The sequence below is a fragment of the Schistocerca americana genome, chromosome 10 (genome assembly GCF_021461395.2).
Source record: "Schistocerca americana isolate TAMUIC-IGC-003095 chromosome 10, iqSchAmer2.1, whole genome shotgun sequence".
Classification (NCBI taxonomy): Eukaryota; Metazoa; Arthropoda; class Insecta; order Orthoptera; family Acrididae; genus Schistocerca; species Schistocerca americana.
In genome coordinates, this window is record NC_060128.1 from 171828076 (window position 1) to 171849940 (window position 21865).

Sequence of the window (21865 nt, forward strand, 5' to 3'; positions counted from 1 at the left end):
TTCTTGAAATTCTATTTTTTCTTTTCCTTGTCATAAACTGATTTCATACAATGTAAATGACACCAATAAATAAAAATCTCCTACATATTCCTGTTATTTAATAGCTTTAACAGAAAGGTAGTGCCACTTGTCTGTCTTGTCCTTTTCTCAACTTCGTGTTTGTTATCACTGAGACCAACAATAAGTGGTGGTTGTTTCATGGACAAACATTTCCCATGGCAAACAATTAAATAGAATATCCATTCTATAAATATGGTGTTGGACAGGCACAGTTCATCTACAATTTCTGATGCTGCACATGGTGCACCTTCGCTATGTAAAATGTATTTGCTCTACAGCGGGAACACACGATTCTGCTTTTAGCTTTAAAAATAGCTGATATAATCTAGCAATCTTTTGTACACAGAAATTCATAATCTCAAGTACTACAAAAGTAATACACCCAGTGATTATACTTTTTAATGCAAAGTCTGCAAATTAAGTGTCATGGTTACTTTATCTCAAAGCATCAACTATGTGGAGTAACCAGAAGACAAGTTCATTTTGAAATATCAATGTCTGTGATGTAATTAGTTTTTTAGACAAATCATTTCCTCAAAATCATCTGAGAAAGAATTAATTCCTCTGCAGACATCATGAATACATATACTGCCAGACGTAATTCTGTGATAGCACTTTGGAAATCACGACTAGCAACGAGTACTAGACTGACAGAGACAGATGGGAGGCCAAAGATGCCACAGACTATGTAAGGAGCCATCCCAGCATTTACCTGACTTAATTTACAAGGGCCAGATGGGAATTTGAACACTACTCTTCCCCAAAAGAAGGCCACAGTCATTTAGAACCACAATGAACTAAAAATGCAAAATTTGTATCTCAAACATCATTATTAAAATTAACTATGTGCATAATTCACAAATTTAATAATTTAATAAACAATTCACTGACAGCTGAAGACCATTACATTTACTTACCTGCACTTCAAAGCCTTTTTCCTTCAATATTTCCTTTATTATCTTCTTCTCATCATGGAACCTTGATTTGAGGTCCTCAACATAAAACTTGAAGAGATCAAGGGGTGTGGAACCTACAGAAAACAAGTAACACTTTAGTCAATAGACATATAAATAAAAGTAAGTGTGTGTGTGTGTGTGTGTGTGTGTGTGTGAGAGAGAGAGAGAGAGAGAGAGAGAGAGAGAGATGGGGGGGGGGGGGGGGGCAGGGGGGGTGGAGGGGGGGGGGGGGGGGGGGGGAGGAAAGGAAAAAAAAGGAAAAAAAAAAAATCATGTGGATTACTAATTTGCACTTGGTGCCATAACAAGATATTCAAGTCTGATGTTAACATTAAAATTGATTTGCACAAGACTGCAATCTATAGTTATACTTACAAAATATAAACAAATTAAATATCTTGGGACAATCTTTTATAAAAATGAAGACCATGTTCCAATTTTTATGAGCTTACTATGTGATGCAGTTAGGTCTTTATAAGATTTCAAAGTGTTGAAAAGGCTGACAATTTGTTCTAAATGTCCAGAAATGAAAACTGTGCACTTCTCAAAGGAACAAAAGTAATATTCTACGATTACAACATCTGTGAGTCACAGTTTGAGGCAGTCCCTTCGTACAAATACTTCCATATAACGCTGTAATAGTTCGCATAGGTATGAAATGAGATGATCACACATGCTCAGTTGTAGGTACAGCAACTGGCCGACTTCGGTTCCTTAGCAGGGATACTGGTAAAATGCAATCAGTCTACAAGGAAGACCACCTCTAAGTCCTAATTGTTCCAGTGTGAAAGATTGATACCAAACTGGATTAACACGGGACAGTGAATGAAAAATAAAGAAGAGCGGCACAAGTGGTCACAGGTTTGTTTGACTTATGAAGAAGGATCACGAATATATTGAAAAACCTTAATTGGCAGAAGTTTTTAAGGTAGATGCCAATTATGTTGAGAAAACATACAAATTTTTGAGATCCAGTATTAAGTGAGGAATATAGAGATCTTCATTCTACTATGTATCACTCCTGCAGGAACCATGAAGACAAGATTAGACTACATCACACACGGGAATGCAAGCAATCATTCTTCTAACACTCTGTATGGGAAAAACTGCAATGTGTGTGGGAAAACACTAACATGTGGTACCATGCTAAGTACTGTCTGCCATGCACTTAACAGTGGTTTACAGAGCATGCACTGTATTTACTCGAATCTAAGCCGCACTTTTTTTCCGGTTTTTGTAATCCAAAAAACCGCATGCGGCTTAGAATCGAGTGCAAAGTAAGCAGAAGTTCTGAAAAATATTGGTAGGTGCCACCACAACTAACGTCTGCTGTTGAATATATGTAGCGCTACACAGGCATACTTTGCAGGCACAAAGATAAATACTGGTGCCAAAACCTCTGCGTCAGTAAATAAATTAAAACGTGGAAGATGAGCTTTTTTCTCTGCCCCGAGTTTCGACCACTGCATTTTCATACATTATCCAATGAAGTAAATACAAATTCGGTATTGTTCATCTTTGAATGTAGCAGCCTTTCAATGTACTATGAAAATCTGACTGGCAAGACTGTTTGGGATGTTTGTCTGTTAATATGGCTAAATCTACGTTCTGAATTTTTTCCCACCTGTTAAAAGAGATAGTTGCTTAGGAACTTTTATGAATTGTGAAGTAGTATTCTCTTCACCATAAGAATAATACGAATGTAAACATTTTGCCACGTATTCTTTCGTGTTTGCTGCTATCTCATTTAAATCCTGTCTGCCTAATAAACTACAAAACTAGAGTGAGACAACAGCAAACGCGGAAGAATATACATATCATGTCATGTTTATATTCATATTATTCTTATGCCGAATAGTGATACAGTCAGAAATGAAGCACGGCAACTGACAAGATTTTAAAATCTAAGATGACTCTAATTTCTGTGCAGAATGTAATGTACTAAAGAGGCGCCTGCAAAGATTTTCAAACGGAGAAAAATTTTCGGTAAACTCTCATTTAGAACATCTTCTATCATACGCAGTCTATTATTTGGTTCTTGTTGATCATTATCAAAGAAAGTAGCAGTGTAAGTAACAACAAAAAGCAGTCTATTGCCATTGTTTCGCTAATGAGATGATACCTCTCTTTTCTTTTAATTTTAAGCAGCGGTAACGTGCACAAAAGCAAGCCATGCCAAAAGCGGCGACAGGTCGTAAACACTCATTATCGGAATGGGACAAACAATGCATCACACAGTACAATAATGCATTTTCAGCTTAGAATGACGTAAAAACCTATAACAAAGAGAACGGCACTTATCAGATCAAAGAAAAATAAGCAATCACTTCAAACCAGGCAAAGCACATGAAAAAGGAAGGGTAGCCGTATAAATACGGACGGAGCGCCTAACGCATAGCAATGCCTACCTGGTAAAGCTTAACTGCTAAGCTTACGACTCGAACCAAACTACTGTAGCTGTATCATCACTCATTCAACCTAAATTGTGTCTCAGATTACACTGGACCAACTTTGTTTCGATTTGGAGGTGCGGTCTAAAACTTATCTCTCCCCTTGAATTTCGAGTCTCAAATTTCAGGTGCGGCTTAGATTCGGGAAATTTTTTTTCCTTGATTTCGAGTCTCATTTTTCAGGAGCGGCTTAGATTCGAGTGCGACTTAAGATTCGAGTAAATACGGTATATAGATGTCAATAAAAGCATTCCAGAAAACCACCAGATACTCCATAAAAGGTCTTATAAAAAATCTTTGAGAACGTTATTTTACTTATTATACTTCTGGAAGCATGTCATTAATCAATCACACCAAGAAAACCTGAGAGATCACTTAATTTTATTGCATAATACTGGCCTAATATAAGACTGGGCAATGCCAGATGATCAGCTAGTAAGGATACACTTCTCACTTACAAACGTACAAGATTGAGCTTCAGCAAATGCTAGTTTCCATTTTTACATTAACAGAACTATCCGAGTTTAAGAAAATTTTGTTCAGAACATTACAGATGTATATGTTAAACAGAACCAAATACTAGCTGTAAATCTTGAAATTCCTTTGTTCTCCTCAAAACTACACAGGCACTAGAATACACCTCTCAGACATGTTTCCCTTACATTCATAAGTCAACTTACACTGATGATCCAAAATACAGGACCACTGCTCACTGTGAGATTGAATGCTGTCTAGTTATGCTGCAGGCACGACACAGTAAGGGATGTCTGCAAGTGGAGCAGAGACAAATGGAGAATCATTCTAGCAACAAGTATGGGCAGCAAATGGGAAAACCCACTGACGTATGCAACTCTGTAAATGGGCAGATTGTTATGGTTCAAAGGCTCAGAATGAGGAACTTTGAAACAGCAAAGGTGGTCATCTGTTCACATTCTACTGTTGTGAACATCTGTGGTAGTTGATGAAACTGTCAAAGAAGTCTGGGATATGAGGCACATCCATTTTGTAAAGACTGAGAGGCATCATTCAATGGCAGATCTAGTGAAAGTACATTTCTGGCACAAGTTCAAGTGTTCTGGAGTACACCGTTCAGTGCACAATGCTCAAGATGAAGCTAAGTAAACACAAAAGCATCAACAATTACAGTTGCAGTGTCCATGGTATCTCAGAGACGACTGTGGATCATAGGAAATGTGTCACCTAGTCAGATGACTCTTGTTCCTCGCTAAACCAGGTTGATTGATGGTGTTGTCCACATGTGTCACCCTGCAGAGCAGCTGCTAGAAACGTGCATTGCACCACAGATGAGATCTTACGATAGTGGGACAGTATTATGCTATGGGGGACATTTACTTCTGTTTCCACAGGACCTGTGGTAGTAATCTAAGGCACCGTGACAGCTGTGGACCATGTGAACTTAACTACAGATCTGCATCCTTTCATGCTCGAAGTCATGCTCAACGGAAATACCGAGTGGTTCTAAATAAGTGTAGCATGATGATCTATAATTATCGTATGGCAGTGAAACTTGGTATATACACTAACGTGTTAATGCAGAACCAATTTACGCTGAAAAATTTCCAACTGTGGTCACCAGGTAGAAACCTAGTGCTGTACACTGTTCATGTGATGGTGTGACATCCACTAGAGGGTGCAGTGAATACACTGAACTGCTGAGTTTGGGATGCTGTTAAAGTGGTGTTGTGCACAAAGAAGCCATTCCATTCACTTTACATGACTCCGTGGTGTGGATTCACAAGAGCCTTTAGTCTCGGTCCGTAGTCCTTCGAAGAAAATCCATCCAGAAGGCGTGTCAAGTATACTGTGACGTCTGCACATTATCAAGACCTCCTTGTACAGCATGTGATTCCTGCTTTGGAAGAGTGAACTGTGTGGAAACCACTGTTTTCATACAAGATGGGGCAACACCTCATGTCACTCGTCCAGTCAATGGTCTGCTAAATGCAACCTTCCACAAAGCTGTTATCTCCAAAGGTTTTCCACATGCACGGTCTGCAAGACTACCGGATCTGAATCCGTGCGATTTTTGGCTCTGGGGAAGGAATGTGTTTACCAGGGACACTTTCGATCTATACCTGATCTGAACACCAGTATACAGGAATGGCTTGCTCAAATTCCACTGGAACTGCTGCAAGCAACTGTTGATTACGTCATTTTACGGATGCAGTATCTTGTCGATGCCTCCGTTGCTCATACTGAAGAAGTTCTGTCAACAGCAATCAATAATAAAATCAACGTTATGCCTTTTTCACTTACTTCACTTTTTCTGCCTGCAGCCTGTTCCTAACACATATGGAAACACTTCTGTACGTCTTTTTTGCATTCACAGCACCAGATTTGCACCTGGTGGCCAAAATTGGAACTAATTTTTTTTCCCAGCGTAAATCAATTCTATTTTTTCACTGCCACACAATAATTACAGTCCACATTGGACCTCTGTGAGTAGTGCACTTTAATTATAACCACACAGCAGCATCTTCCAACAAGAGGACTCTCAATATCACAAGGCCAGTGTCATGTTATAGTGGTTTAAAGAGCACGATAGTTAACTCACATTGACATCTTGGGCATCAAGTTTGCCTGATATGAACCTGATGATACTCATGTGTGGCTATTGAGCACCAACTCTGCACCCAGAAACCACTGGCCCATAATTTAGAGAACCGCATGACCTGTGCTTAGACATCCAATGCCACATACATCCAGAAATGTCAAGAACTTGCTGACTCTGTAACACTAAGAATCAGTGCTGTATTGCATTCCAAAGATGGACTACTGCAGTATTAAGTGGCTGGTTATAGTACTATGGCAAATTAGTGCAAAGTCACACACACACACACACACACACACACACACACACACACACACACACACACGACATGATAACATCTTTTCCATAACTAACTCTGACGTGACACCATCAGGTTTGTTTCCATTCATCTCAAAGCACAGGAGCTCGATTTATGAGAATATTTTGTATTCAACAGTTTGGAATTTCGTCAACCAAAGTTAATACAAGTTTTAGTGTCATCATCTTTGTTAGTTCCTACTTAAAAAAAAAAACAACCTAAAAACAGATATTGCATTCCCATACATCAGTGCCATGCGCTGGGACGATCAGCCTTACTGAATGTTTCCCCCAGTACCACGGCACACTGTCTCATCACTTGGAGGGGAGAGGGGGAAACTGCGAAAGTGCTGCATTTAAAAGGCAATGCAGTCACACTGCTTACAATTTAGTTTCATATTTCACATTGCTCAACAACATACATCACAAACAAGACACACTTTCAGTGTTATTCAATCATTTTTTGGCACACTGAAGACATAATATAATTTTTATATGGTACAAACTGCCCGCTTATGTGCACACAGACTGTTTCAGATTTTCACACTGAAGCTACCGTGTAATCGTGACTGACTTAGATTCACAATCGGAAAAAGGTATTCACGCACATATGTTGAATTGAAATATTGTAGCACTTTTCCAACCTCATAATGAAGATGTGGAAATGCTATCTGAGGAAAGCAATGTAGACATCCTGCACAGTTTTAATGTAAAAGGATTTGTCTTTAAAATGGGAATTACTCTTCATATCAATCAGTTACATCTCCACATGAACAGGGGTGCTTCCAACTCAAACAGAAAATGGTCTCGAAAACAGATGTAAGACTGATGGTGTTCCCAAAATATTTAGGAAACAATTCTTTCAAGAACGCAATGAATTCTTTAAGCATCCCCTTTTCTTCAATAGCATTGAGCTTGGGGAACTGCACTGTGTTTGTCCAAATGTGTCCCTGCTTATAATGAGATCTTCTATTAAAATGGATCCCTATCAGGTAATAAAGAAGTTTTTTCTCACCTTGCAATATTTTACTGTATGGAGTGTGCAGTCAAGTCCATTTAAAATGCAAGATCTGCAATCCATTCTGGATGTTCTCGTTTTTCCTTCATAAATTCAACAATATTGAATTTTAAATCGAAAAATCATTCCATGCATGCCGTGTGACTTAACCAATGTACTCTCCACACTCTCTGTTCATTCCATCAAAAACTGTTGCAACTGACAGTGGAATAAGTGAAATAATGCACGTAACTTCAGAAATGTTACTATTCACACCACCAATTTCTTCTCGGGCTGCATACCTGCAAATTTAGCACAGAGTGCTTGTTGACATACTGAACAATGAATCCTGTCTGTCGACTGTAATATCTCTCTCTTTTATTATCAACTAAATCTTTAAATTATTTCTGCACAGTATTGTACTTGCAATGTCATTTCATAGCAAATTTGCAGTATCTGTCAATTATGTAACTGCATAATAGATCATAAGAATTCTCATACCTCTGTTTTTGTATCATGGAACCTGAAGCATATAATATGTCACAGCAGGACATTATGCAGAGAATTAATAGACAGTATGCTGCTTGACTTTTTGATTTTTTTAAATTTTTTTAGAAGCTTATTTCAGCTTTATTGCCCTGAACAGCACATCTGCAAACAATTGCATGTATTCATATTTTACATAGTATAAAATTTATAGAGGGTTTTTTTTCCCTTGGATATTGTACTCACATGCTAATGTTTTAAATGGACATATGTCAACTTTTAATAAATCATTGCTGCTGTACATAGTTGTAATATTTTTTCAGTAACATTTTAAAGTTGTTTGATGATTTGATATTGTATGTATATTACAATTCTTTTTTATTATTTACACAGTTGTGGAAATTCAGGTTTGACAGTCAATTGTTTACTCAAATATATTTCTGTTCCTGCAGATTGTATACCTATGGAACTGTTGTTGGTGTGTTTTGGTTATCCGTTATCCCTATACAAAATTTCAATGATTTATTTAAAAAAACTGTGTACATTTGAAATTGGTTTGTTCATTTGGTATAGCATGGGGATAATCCTTAGTGTGTATGTGTATTTCAAATTCCTCCAAAATATTTACAATTGGACTTTTCATATTTTGCGCAGGTTTGTAGTGCATTTTCAGTGTTGCAAACTTTATGTTTTTCTTTCTGAGCACACACAAAAGAAACAACTAACAACCAATAGACCTTCTTTACACACCTCAAAAATGACAAACATGAAGTTGAAACATTGAAAGCACATTGCAAATCCTGCACACAATCCCAAAAAGTCCAATCAAAAATATTTTGGAGGAATCTGAAATACAAACACTCACAAGGGTTATCCTCATGATATACCAAATGGTCAAACCAATTCCAACCACATACAGTAAAAAAAAAAAAAAAAAAAAAAAAAAAAAAAAAAAAAAAAAAAAAAAAAAAAAAAAATTGAAATTTTATATAGGGATAATGGGTAACCAAAACGCCAGAGATTACAAACACATCAATATATTTGAGTAAACAACTAGCTGTCAAACTTTAATTCCCTGTCAAAATAGTAATGGAACATATTATATTTGCAACATCATATCACTGAAACGCTTTAAAATGTTACTGAAAAAACGTAACATCCAACAACTACACAGCAGCAACAGTTTACTCATAGTTGAGACACATCCGTTTACAACGTCAGAATGTGAATACAACATTCAGTTTAAAAAACCCTTATAAATTATATATTATGTAAAATATAAAAAAATGAAATTGTTTTCTGATGTACTGATGAAGGCAATAAGGCTGAAATAAGCTTATGAACAAAAGTAGAATATCAAGCACCATACTCACTACTAATTCTCTGCATAAAGACGTTACGCACGGAAGGTGATACGAACACTCGTTGGAAAATAGCTACACAATTTACTGACCAGGCTGGCCGAGCATGGCGGAGAAGCGCAGGTCGGCACTGATGGTGGGGTACAGCTCTACCCAGAGTGACATCGACGTCAGCTTGCCCTGCTCGTGCAGCTCGTCCAGCAGCGTCACAAACGCGTCACGGTTCTTCCGCTGCTGCCGCTTTGAGCGCTTCTTTTCCCGTTCCTTGTCTGCCTCCTCTTCCTTCTCCAGCTGCCGTATGTGCTCTTCGAATACAATCAAGGCGTCTTCCTTGTCCATACCTGAAATAATGACAGGATTGTTACATAACGAAAATATGTTCTCTCTACAGTATTTTCGTACTCTCAGCTTGTGTAATATCTGTGTGGATTGCGTTAACATAAATGTTTCTTGGGCAAAATACTAAGTCATATTGTAACATAACTGTCACTGACATTACAACCACAGTTGCAGTGGTCTTCCTCTGGGTCTACTATGTAGTCATGGGTTGATCTGACTGTCTACTGTTCACATTGTTACATTCCATTCCTAAAAAAATTGCTGGTATCATTGGTATATTAGAACCAAAGGCATCGGGATCTCCCGTAATCTGCTGCACCATTCGATAAGAAATTTTGTGTATTTCGTTCATTATTCTGTACTGTAACAGCCATGTTTCTAATAAAATTGTGCACATGTTTAATTTCTAACACATGTTATTAAGGTCTCAGGCATAGGGTAAATTTTAAAATCTTTTCATCTCAGACCGTTTAGTACTCTCACAGAACAGTTTACAATAGGGGTGAATATTTACTGACGGTTACTGTCAGATAGTTCCCTGCAACTGCTTCCTGTAAGTAACTGTAAATCTTTCAAGAGCAGATGTTAAAAGTGTTAACACACAATGGGTGGGAGTATCTGTGAGAGGTGAGAGATCATGTTCCAAAAGATTTTTCTGGCATTGTTCAGAGCATGAAGGAAGAGGTAGCCTCAGGCTGCAGCTGTATTTTCAGTAGCAAAGAATAATTGACCGTATTCGTGTCCAACAAGAAAGCAAACTGGGCAGCAGGATGAGTTTAGAGCATGTAAGAATCTCATTCCAGAGCTTGTGATGAAAAAGCCATAACAATGTCTAAACTTTACGAGAATGACAGCGATGGAGATGGAAGAAGTTCTCTCTATAATTTGACCTAAAATTTCCAATCTCGGTACTATTATGCATAAATCCATCAAAGGCAGATTGCTTGTGACACTAACATTTCTAGCGCTACATTTATTCTCGAGGTATGAATTTAAAAAAAAGCTTCAGTCTATCTAAGCTTTTCACAATATTGTTTTACACTGATTTGTCTGTATTACTATCACCATCATCATCATCATCATCATCATCATCATCATCATCATCACTACTATCAATAACTGGATACCAGTGTCTGAGTTTAATTTGTACAGAACTGAAGATGATCACTATGTGATCGAAAATCGATTCTGCTATCAATAAAACATCAATATTATGGCCAACACTGACCTTCCTTTTAATTTATGAACATGTAATGAACTGACCCAGCAGGTTGGCATCATCTGCAAACTCATGGTTGTCCAGAAGCATCTGCTGCGCCTCCTGCCATGTCGTGGAGTACTGGATGTTCATCATCGAGTCCAGTACCTCGGCCAGGCGCTTCATGTTCCGCTTCTTCATTATTTTCGCTTCTTCCTTCTCTTTCTTGGCCAAGTTGAAGATAACATCTTCATAGATATCGCGACGGTCCGATTCGGAAACATTCTTCCACACCTACAAACAAAAATGTTCTGTGATTTACTATAAAATCTATAAGGTTCCCAGAGTTTCAAACTAAACTGTATGCAACGTACAGTGGCCAAATAAAAAAAAATTAGAAATCCAAAATACACTGGAGCCGCATAGCTCTAAGAATGGGCGAGAGAAAAATCATACTAGTACTCAATACTGATAAAGACAATAAGGCAGCAACTTGAAATGCTGTGCTGTACACATAACGAGAAACACGCTTTGAGCACAAAAGAGTGTACTCTCAGTGATATGAATCAATAAAATCATCTTCGGCTTTGAGCCACATGAAGATGTTAAATTTCTTTTTTCAGGCAAATTCTTCTCAGCCATTATGATCCTTATATAGCTGTGTTGCTGACTGTGACATCACTGAAGCTCACTGTGCCGCCAGATAAGGCAATGTTTGTAATCAATGTTTGCCCCTCCTTACAACTGATGAATCCCACAATATCCCAAGTTGTTGACTGACATCTTTATTAAAGGAGTTTTCTGAGAGTTTAATACAAGCCACTTCTTGTTTGTCCTCGTAATGTAGTAAAAGTCTCGTCCAATCTAATTTGGTGTCCATTTTCTCAGGGGGGTTTGGCTAATACTGAGTTAAAAAATATATATATATAAATGCAACTTCTTGCTCTGTTCTTCAGGAATATTTTCTTTGCCTACAAAATCTAACTTTAACTATACTCACTTTCACAGAAGATTATTTGTAGTTGTCTTTGTCAGTGGGGCAGATTTTCAGGATCTGAGACAACATTTGGTCAATGTTCTAGGTTCATTAGAACACTGTGTTTTTGTTCCAGACTGTCATGGCCGAACACAAACAGATACCACCCTGTACAGTCTGCACAGAATGCTGTGGCTGACAGATGTGTACATGGCAGGTCACACATGTGGTGTGCGGTAGTGGTGAGGTTCAGGGGCAGGCAGTGTGGCAGAAATGCCAAGCGGTGGAGGGGAAGTGTCGTTTTAAACTGAAGCATAAGATCAGATTTTCTGTGGCCATTTAAAAAAATCTGTCATCTCTTCTTTGGTTAGTATGTAAAAAATTCCACCAAAAATGCAGCGATATATTTTCGCCTGGCTTGTTAAACGTTTGTTAACTTTCAGAGAAGCGTCACGAGTGGCAAATTTGGAGTAAAACCTACACATTTCTCAGGCAGTAATGTTAAAATTTGCTTCTTTTGCCAAAAGCAGTGGAGTTTACACAGTCTCACATCACTAACACATTGTGTAGACTCAATTGAGAGAGAATTTTGAAACAGTGGATTATTAAGTTTATTAAGTGAGGAACTGAGGAAAAGTAAAGTAGCTTATGAAATAGCACACCCTCGGTACAAAATAAACGTGTAATGTCTTCACTTATGTTGTTCTGAAACCAGCAGAATTTCTCATTTCACCAGCTATCGACGGTCCTTAAAAATTACATTTTTTCATTGAAAAGTCTACAGTTAGTGAAATAACATGGTAAATAATGAAGTTTTGCATAATAACCATATGGCAGAATACTCTCCTCTTTCCATGCTATCTTTTGCCAAAATCTCATTTCAATACCTTAAACAGTTTATGAAATACAGAGCTGGCTTTATCACTGACACGGCATAATCGATAGACACATACACCCAAGTCTAAAGAAAAATTCAGCATATTAGCTAAATTTCATTCACGGCAACATATTATGTAATAAGCACCCAACACCACAACATAGTGACATCTATTTTTCATTAATAAAATGATGGGCACAGCATCATGGACGTGATATATAAAGCTACAAGTAAAATAAAAATGGTTCTGTTATTGCTGACAAGTCGAAAGGTGGCAAACACTGTCGGCCTCTCCTTCTGAGCAAATGAACAAACTTGCTCAGCACTTTGGATGGAAATTGTTCACTGTGCATCAACCACTGTATCCTGCACAGGCTCTACAGGTGGATTTTTTTATAACAATCAAAAAACTGATTTAAGCTGAAACTACCTGTGCAACTCTAAGGAGGTCTTAATAAATACAGACTAAGTGGAAAAATGCCATCTACGTTCTTAAGATGGTTTTATTTCTCCTTTCTGACCCTGTAGTTTCCTGTATTGCTTGCTCAATATACAGACGACTGAACAAGAGGCGAGATAGGTTACAGTACTGTCTCTCTCCCTTTCCAACCACTGCTTTCCTTTCATGTCCCCCAACTCCTATAGCTGCAGCCTTGTTTGTGTACAAGTTGTAGATAAGATTTTGCTCTATATTTTATGTCTACTACTTCCAGAATTTCAAAAAGTGTAGTCTGGCCAGTGTTGTAAAAGTTTTCTACAATTCCTGTAAATGTAGATTTGCCTTTCTTAAATCTATTCTGTAAGTACACTAATTGACTGTTCTGTAATTTCTTGGTAGAATATTTTATACATTATGCATGAAAAAACACATAACACTGATGTAATATTCTACAATATTTGTTACTTATTTCAGAAACTGGTTTTCAGCTGTTATGCCATCATCAGATACAAAGGTAACTGTGGTGAAGTGAAATTTTATTGGATCAAAGATTTTAAACTAGTGCATTTACAGCATATCTCCATAGCCAGATGTTTAAAATGTTAATGTTAGTGGGTGCTGGGAATCAACCTCAGCTATAAATGGCAGCATGAGCCTGACAATAGTTCAGTTTGTTGGTCTCAAGGCAGCAACTACACATAATGGCAAAACTCACAGCACCTGAAGAAGATGGCAGCGTTGGTCGTCAAAATATTAAACATTCAGGAAGGCCGAACATGGATTTGTACCATCATCCTCCCGAATGAAAGTCCAATGTGCTAACCACAGAATAAAACAATAGGGATTACTTCAGTGTAAATGTGATGTAAGATTATTTAACTAAGATAAAATATGTGACAGATTAACCAATGGACTATATACAAATTACAACAGTTGTTCATAGAAAAAAATAAACTGAGCAATAAACTTTGATGACATGTTTCAACGGTGTGGCTTTGTAAATCACAGCTGCTTCACGTACTAGAATATCTTAGCTGTTTCTAATTCAGGATCTATTAAAGACAAGTTCAATTTGTCCATCCACACCTTTGGAACATGTCACCTAAGTTTATTATTCAATTTATTTTCTCCTTTGAGCAACTGTTTTAATTTGTATAAAATCCATTAGTTAATGTGTAATACATTTTACCTCAGTACAATAATTTTAAATCACACTTACACTGAAATAATCTCTTTTGTTTTATCCCTAAATCTAACATTTTACATCTCTCATTACAGACAGAGCACAAGCTCGGAATGTTTTAAGGATAGAGAAGGAAATCGATCATGCCCTTTCAAAGAGCCCAGGATGATTCCGGGAAATCACAGAAAACCTAAATCAGGAAGGCCGAACATGGATTTGTACCATCATCCTCCCGAATGAAAGTACAATGTGCTAACCACAATGCCACCTTGCTCCGTCTGAGAAGGAGGGGAGGGGGGAAGGGGTGGGGGGAGAGGGGGGGGGGGGCAGTCTGTCCCCACACATTGTTTAAATCTGTATATTGAGCAAGCCTTACAGGAAACTGAGGAGAAATTCTGAAACTGAATTGCAGTTGAGATAAGACAAATAAATTAACAATGTGCGTCCTGGTGTTCTGGCGAGTTGTCACCTCCATTTTATGCACAATATTTTGACGACAAACGCTGCCATCTTCTTCAGGTGCTGCAAGTTTTGCTGTTATGTGTACTTCCTACCTTGAGACCAACAAACAGTGAACTATTGTCAGTCTCATGCTGCCATTTATAGCTGAGGTTGATTCCCAGCACCCACTAAGCGCTTTTATACTCTTTTGTTTTTCAGAGCTGGCACTGGTATTCTCTCAAACACAAATTCTGCCGGCTTTTTCCAGTTCTGGTGGATGTGATGGCTGATGAGATTTTAATACATTGAGTGCCAGACCCTAAATGTTATTGAAACTGAAACCACTGTACCTGTTTATTACATTTTCTGATGCCTTTATTTGGACAGACTTCTTAATTACGCTGTCTCAGAAGTATGACATTTGCATCACTATACTGCTATCATCTTACTGCATTTCACTGTATGCCATGTTTCCCTACGAGTCTGCTGATCTTTCCAGATATTGAGCCATTGTAAGGCAGATAAGCATCTTTTGGCTTCTCTTCCTCGACCACAGTCTCAACTGCTTTCTCAGGTGTTCTTGATTTTGCCTGCATCGCCTGTTCAATTTGAAGATCTGACTACTCATCCATCTGGAATACTTTTCATAAGCATTTTATTTCTTCTCCTTGCCTGAAAGTGTTCAAGCTCTACGGTTCTGACAGATGGTGATGGCTCGAGGTGCGGAGAGAGAAGTCAGTGTGTGTAGTTTTTCTATATATATTATATCACCAATTTTATATTATTACGTATGGAGTTTAAATGGTCCAGGAACTCTTAAAGCTTTTCCAGTCCATGTGGCCACACTACAAATGCGTTGTCCACGCACTGACAGAAACACGTTGGTTTCAGCTCGGAGGATTCTAATGCCTTTGCTTCAAAGTGTTTAACGTACAGCTTTGCAACGACAGGTGATAAATGACTACCCATCACCATACAAGCGGTCTCTTCACAGTACTGTCCATCGAACAGCACATAATTAGATGTCAGAATGTGCCTAATAAGTTCTGTGAAACAGACCATCAAAACATTCAACAATATATGCAAGAAACATCAGCATATCTAACTAAAACAACACAGCAAATCCAGCAGCCGCCAAGCACTGCCTTGAATTTAATGGTGAAATGAAATGCAACGAGATCAGTACGGTGATGCAAACATCAAGTATCTGGGACAGCCTAATTAAGAGTCTATAAAAATAAAGAAATCAGAAAACCTTATAAACAGAGATGGTGGTTTCAATTTAAATAAAGCTTGGGGTCTGGTACTCTATTTATTAAAATCTCATTGACCATCACATCCACTAGAATTGGTAAATGCTGAGAGAATATGTGTTTCACAGAATATCACTGCCAGCTCTGAAAAAACAAAAGACATTGATGGCCATAGTGGGCATTGGGTATCGAGCCTGGCCATAAATAGTGGCAGAGACCAAAAAATAGTTCACTGTCTGGTTGGAGTTCAAGCAACAAACACAAGTAACAGCAAAACTCACAGCACCTGAAGAAGATGGCAGAGTTGGTTGTCAAAATATTGTGAAGAGAAAGGGAAAAAAACTTGGCAGAGCACCAGAAGCGCATTATTAATTTCACCAAGAAAACCTGAGAAATCACAGGTGAAATAAAAGTTTCAAAACTGACAATAGCATTTTCCCACTTTGGCTGCATTTATTAAGGCCTCCTCTTAGTCGCACACCTATTTTTGGCTTAAAAGAATTTTTGAGTGTTTGTTAACAACAAGGTGCCACACACATCAAGATGGCAGTGAATTTGGACAATGTGGTACCATTGTGATGGTTTGTAAATTATACAGTTCGCAATTGTTTGACTCTGAGCATTTCAGTCAGAGCAAACTAGTAGAATAAACCAGTCTTTATTGCTCTTTAAGTCACCTACTGCTGTAGTAATCCAGAACGTAAAAATGAGGTTCAACTTAAGTGCTTCATTAAATTCAGGGTGCAATTTTTCGACATCTTTATTTGTGACTTGGAGTTCCACACAGTGAAAGCAGCTCATATTATGAAGTAACAGACTTTCTTGTTTAACACACAACACTTTTGATACATTTAATTTTTATTCTGAGGCATATGGCACCATGTTCCTTATAAACAATCGAAAATACCTTTAAGACAAAACTAATTGTGTGACTAACAAGAGGTCTTAATAACTACAGCTTAAGTGGAAAAGTCTGTCATTGTTGAAGCTTTTATTGCTGCTGTAATCTCTCAGCTTTCTCCAGCGCAACTGGTTACTAGTGTAGCTGCGAATGTTCTGCCAAGCTGTAGTTTCCATTTTATGCAGAATATTTCGATGACCAACCTAACTGTTTTCTTTTAGGTGCTGCGAGTCGTGCTTTTATGTGTACTCACTGCCTGGAATCCAACCATACTAGACCATTGTTTGTCTCACAACGGGACCACACAGCAATCACATTTTTGTAATTTTTTTATATTTAAGGTATTTGAAGCTCAAAACTGAAAGATTAATGTCCCAAAATAGTGCAATGCAACCCTCAAAAATTCTTGAAAAAATCAACTTTGAAGTTTTTCAACTGTCTTTAATATGCTAAAGAAAGGTCAACTTTTCTCAACAGGAGAATGATCGCCTGTCACATAGGTGCTTTAGGTTTGATTCCTGGCTGAAGTAAATTTTTAAACAGAGGTGCCTGTTCTACTATCAATTCTGTGAAGTTAAAATACATAAAGATGGAAAAAAATCAATAGTGCTTGATACTGCTGAGTTCTGGTTTGAGTCTCATTTTCGTCATTATGTCCATCCCTCGTTTAGTTCAAATACTTACATCATTTAAATACAGGGTGTATCAAAAGAATCATCCGATTTAAACTACTATGTTATTTGAGATATGTGCGTGAAAAATGTGCTGTTGGAAAGGGCAAACTCTCAAGATTTACATGGTTCCCGTTAGGTAACAGCAGAGTGCACCAACTTCAATTGAGACAACAGAAAGCGTTTTGTGTTGTACTTTCTTTGCAGTGTGGGTCAGTAATAACTGTTCAGCGTGACTTTCGTACTAGGTATGGTGTGGATCCTCATACACCACAGAGCATTAGACGATGCCATGAACAATTCTGCGAAACAGGTTGTTTATGTAAAGGCAAATCGCTGGGCCATCCCTGAGTGTCTGACACGGACATCGAATGCATCTGCCATAGTTTCACCAGGAGTCCGCAGAAATCTGTTCACTATGCAGCTCAACATGCCCCTGATGTCCGTCTGGTGTGTGTTGCAGCAACGTTTACAAATGGAACCATACAAAATTCAGCTACTGCAAGCTCTTCATGAAGTGACAAACAAAAACATGTGGAATTCTGTAATTTCATTCTTGGCAAGGTGAAGGCTGACAGTTTTCTTCCGTGTTTAGGGTTTAGTGACAAGGAAACATTCCATTTAAATGGAAAAGTGAACCATCATAATGTGAAAATGTGGGGTACAGAACAACCACATCAAGTTGTACGTCATGAGAGACACTCTAGAAAATTTAATGTGTTTTGTGCAGATTCACGGAAAAAGTTGTACAGCCATTTTTCTTTGGTGAGAACACTTGTTACAGGAAGCACAAATCTCGATATGCTTGAGAACTTTCTTTTGCCACAGTTGGAGACTAATTGAAACAACTCAATTTACCAACAGGATGGGGAACCACCACATTGGCATCTGGAAGTGTGGGAATGTTTAAATCAAATGATTACTGAACAATGGAGTGGTCGCATTGGACCAAATGATTCAACCTTACATTACTACCCTCCAAGGTCACCAGACCTGATTGTATGTGATTATTTCTTGTGGGGGTTTATAAAAGAGTCTGTTTATGTGCCTCCATTACCAACAACAATGAATGAACTGAGACATCGCATACCAGCAGCTAAGGAATCTATAACTAAAGACATGCTCGCTGCAATGTGTGAACAATTTGAATACCGCATTGACATATGCTGTGCATCTCAAGGGGGGACATATTGAACATCTATGAGAAGGTATTGGGCGGCGAGGGGGGGGTGGGGGGGGGGGGGGGGGTAGAAAAGAAAAGAAAAAAAACCTTTTGAGTTTCCCGTACACCAAAAAACAAAATTCATTGTACATGTTTATTAGTTTCTGAAATATAGATGTGCCAAATTGGATGTTTCTTTTTGATACACCCAGCATAAAATTCATCAAATATATGCTAACAGATATCTCATAGCTATTTTCATGAAAAATGCATGCCGTCCCATCCTAATTACACGCACACAAAAAAATTCCATTTTCATTGCAAATTATTTTAATTATTGATCTTTAAAAAAGATTCTTAAATTTAAAAAATTAAAAATTAATTTTTTTTCATCCATATGTATTTTAAATTTCATGGAAACGTTCATGGAACATGCACCTTTGTTTAAAATTCTGGCAGAGGTGGGTATCGAACCTGTGCCACACACATTGTAGGTGAGCATTCTACCACACATCCAGACAACAGGTTGACAAAAATTGAACTGACTTTAGCAAATTAAAGATGGTCGGACCACTTCGAAATATATTTTTCTGAGAATTTTTGAGAGGCATATCAAACTGATTTTGCTGACGTATTTGATTTCTGATTTCCACATACCATAAATACAAAAAAGTACAAAAATCTGATTACTATGTGGTTCTTCTGTCAGTCACTATTTATGGCAGAGTTCAATGCCAAATTTTTTCTTCTTCTTATTTTTATTTAGCTCGCACTGATATTCCGTGATACACAAATTCTCTCAGGGTTTTCAATGCTGGAGTGTCTCTCTCATTTTGTGCAAAACATGGCCAACTGAAGTTCATCTGCATGCCTGCCAACCCAGCCAAAGATCCAATGACAACAAACTTCAGGATGTCATGCAGATGTTTCTCTTTGATTTTTAACAACACCATTTGTTACCTTTTTTTCATTTTAAACACACACACACACACACACACACACACACACACACACACACACACACACACACAGTGGGTATCATCAAGGCAATAAAACAAGTCAAAATAATTTTTTCTGAGTATGCTGCAGTTTTATAAAACTGCCATAAAAAATGTAGAGTCCACATCACCTCAGAGGTAAAGCACAAATTACCTGAAACAGAATTATTAAGTATTATGTTTGCACTTACATCCATGTGGCCAAACATGTCCTCACAGCGGTAATACTTTGTCGTGGACGAGACACGCTCATTGTTAGTGAGGAACGCCTCAAAGTCCTCACGAGCTTTCTTCGTCCGCTGCCTCTGGAGCTCCCGCTCTTCCTTCAGGCGCTGAGTTTTGTACGAGTTGAATGCCTGCTTCTTCTCATTAAGTTTCTTCAGCACGGGGTACCGTGGATCATTGGCAATCAGCTTCACTGCTGCTTCCCACGAAGCGTTGCTAGGAACGTCCTGGTCCAAAGATCATCATTATTAATACCGTTCAGAAAGCCAATAGCAATTACATTTAGAAACATACTTTTCGGTTGGTACAGGGTAATTGGATAGCAAGTACACACTGGAGGCAAGGAAGTTGAACAGTGTATGGACAACCAATGTGCAGCCCACCTGTGCAGCCCACCAACAAATGTTAAGTTACTTGTGTAGAAAGAAACCCAAGTGTAATGGCCAGTCACTCCCTTGTACATCAGCAGCAAAACTTGTAAAACAGTTTTTACAGTACAATCCAGAGTAGCTGACAAACATGATGTCATATTTCACAAAGCAATTGTCAGGAATTTGTCATGGCATATCAGTATGATGCTGCAACTGAATAGCAAATAACAAAAGAACTAGTACTGCGAAGTACACTGAATCCCAAAATAACAGATCAGACGTGTGACAGCTTGTATTCCCCCCTTCGCTACAGTGGTTTTCGGACAAGAGCCATAAAATTCAGCATCACACATTTTTCAAGAATAACTTCTTTCCATTGGATGGTAATATGTATCATCACACAATCAGAAAAATTATTCATTATGTTTCATTAAAGAGCAATGTATGATCACAAATTTTTTTGCATATACGAGGCCTGTCCAGAAAGTAAGAACTGTTTTGGAATGAATACACAAAAAACTTTTTTTTGTACTAAAATTTATTTTTACAAGAAGCAGCATTTCTTAAATTTTTTTTCTACACAGTTGTAGCCATCGTTCAGACATTTCTCATAGTGGGAAACAAACTTTTCTATACCCTCTTCATAGAAAGAGGCCATCAAAAAAGACAGTCACTGCTAAACACTACCTTTTTGTATCGGCATTGCTGTCAAATCCCCTGCCTCCAAAATTATCTTCAAGTTCAACACAAGTGGCAGTCAGCAGGTATGAGTATGTGGCTGTACAGCAAGTGACTGAACTACTCCTAATCAAACTGCTGAACGTGGTTTGGAGTCATGCCAGGAGAATGGGGACATTCATTGTCATGAAGCAACACAATGTCTTCACTGTGCATTCCACACTTTTTGTTTTGAAATGTGTGCTGACATTTGCTCAACATTTCACAGTGTCATATCGCACTGATGGTTTCTGTGGTGTCACCGCCAGACACCACACTTGCTAGGTGGTAGCCTTTAAATCGGCCGCGGTCCGGTAGTATACGTCAGACCCGCGTGTCGCCACCATCAGTGATTGCAGACCGAGCGCCGCCACACGGCAGGTCTAGAGAGACTTCCTAGCACTCGCCCCAGTTGTACAACTGACTTTGCTAGCAATGCTTCACTGACAAAATACGCTCTCATTTGCCAAGACGATAGTTAGCATAGGCTTCAGCTACGTCATTTGCTACGACCTAGCAAGGCGCCATTTATCAGTTGCTATTGATCTTGATTCATGTACCGTCAGACCGACGTTCACCATTAATGGATTAAAGTTAAGTATTCCACCAGCTACGTCCGTTTTTCTAAATTCTAATTTCCTTGTCCTGTTCCAGACCTCACGCCAGCCTGCGTGAGCTAAAACACGTGCCTATCGGCTTCCTCTATTCATACGGTGTTGGCTCTCTTGCCAACCCACAACAGTTTCACCTCTGGGAAGGAACACATCGAGCAAAAAAGAATACCAAAAACTGTATTCAGCAGTGGCTGTCTTCACTGGTGGCATCTTTCTATGATGAGGGCACAGAAAAGTAGGTTTCCTACTACGACAAATGTCTGAATAATGGTGGCAACTATGAAGAAAAATAAAATTTTGGTTTGAAAAAATGTTTTTACG

General features: G+C 38.3%; 1 protein-coding gene across 1 annotated transcript in view; it reads right to left on the minus strand.

The window, feature by feature from the left end:
• Positions 1-21865, minus strand: part of LOC124552233 (pre-mRNA-processing factor 40 homolog B) — a 177493-nt gene that overhangs the window by 57932 nt on the left and 97696 nt on the right. Inside the window, exons 8-11 of the mRNA XM_047126510.1 lie at positions 19809-20069; positions 10782-11010; positions 9272-9520; positions 978-1090 (exon numbers count right to left, since the gene is read on the minus strand). Of these exons, the coding sequence (XP_046982466.1) occupies positions 978-1090; positions 9272-9520; positions 10782-11010; positions 19809-20069 (852 nt within the window). The remainder of the gene's footprint in view (positions 1-977; positions 1091-9271; positions 9521-10781; positions 11011-19808; positions 20070-21865) is intronic.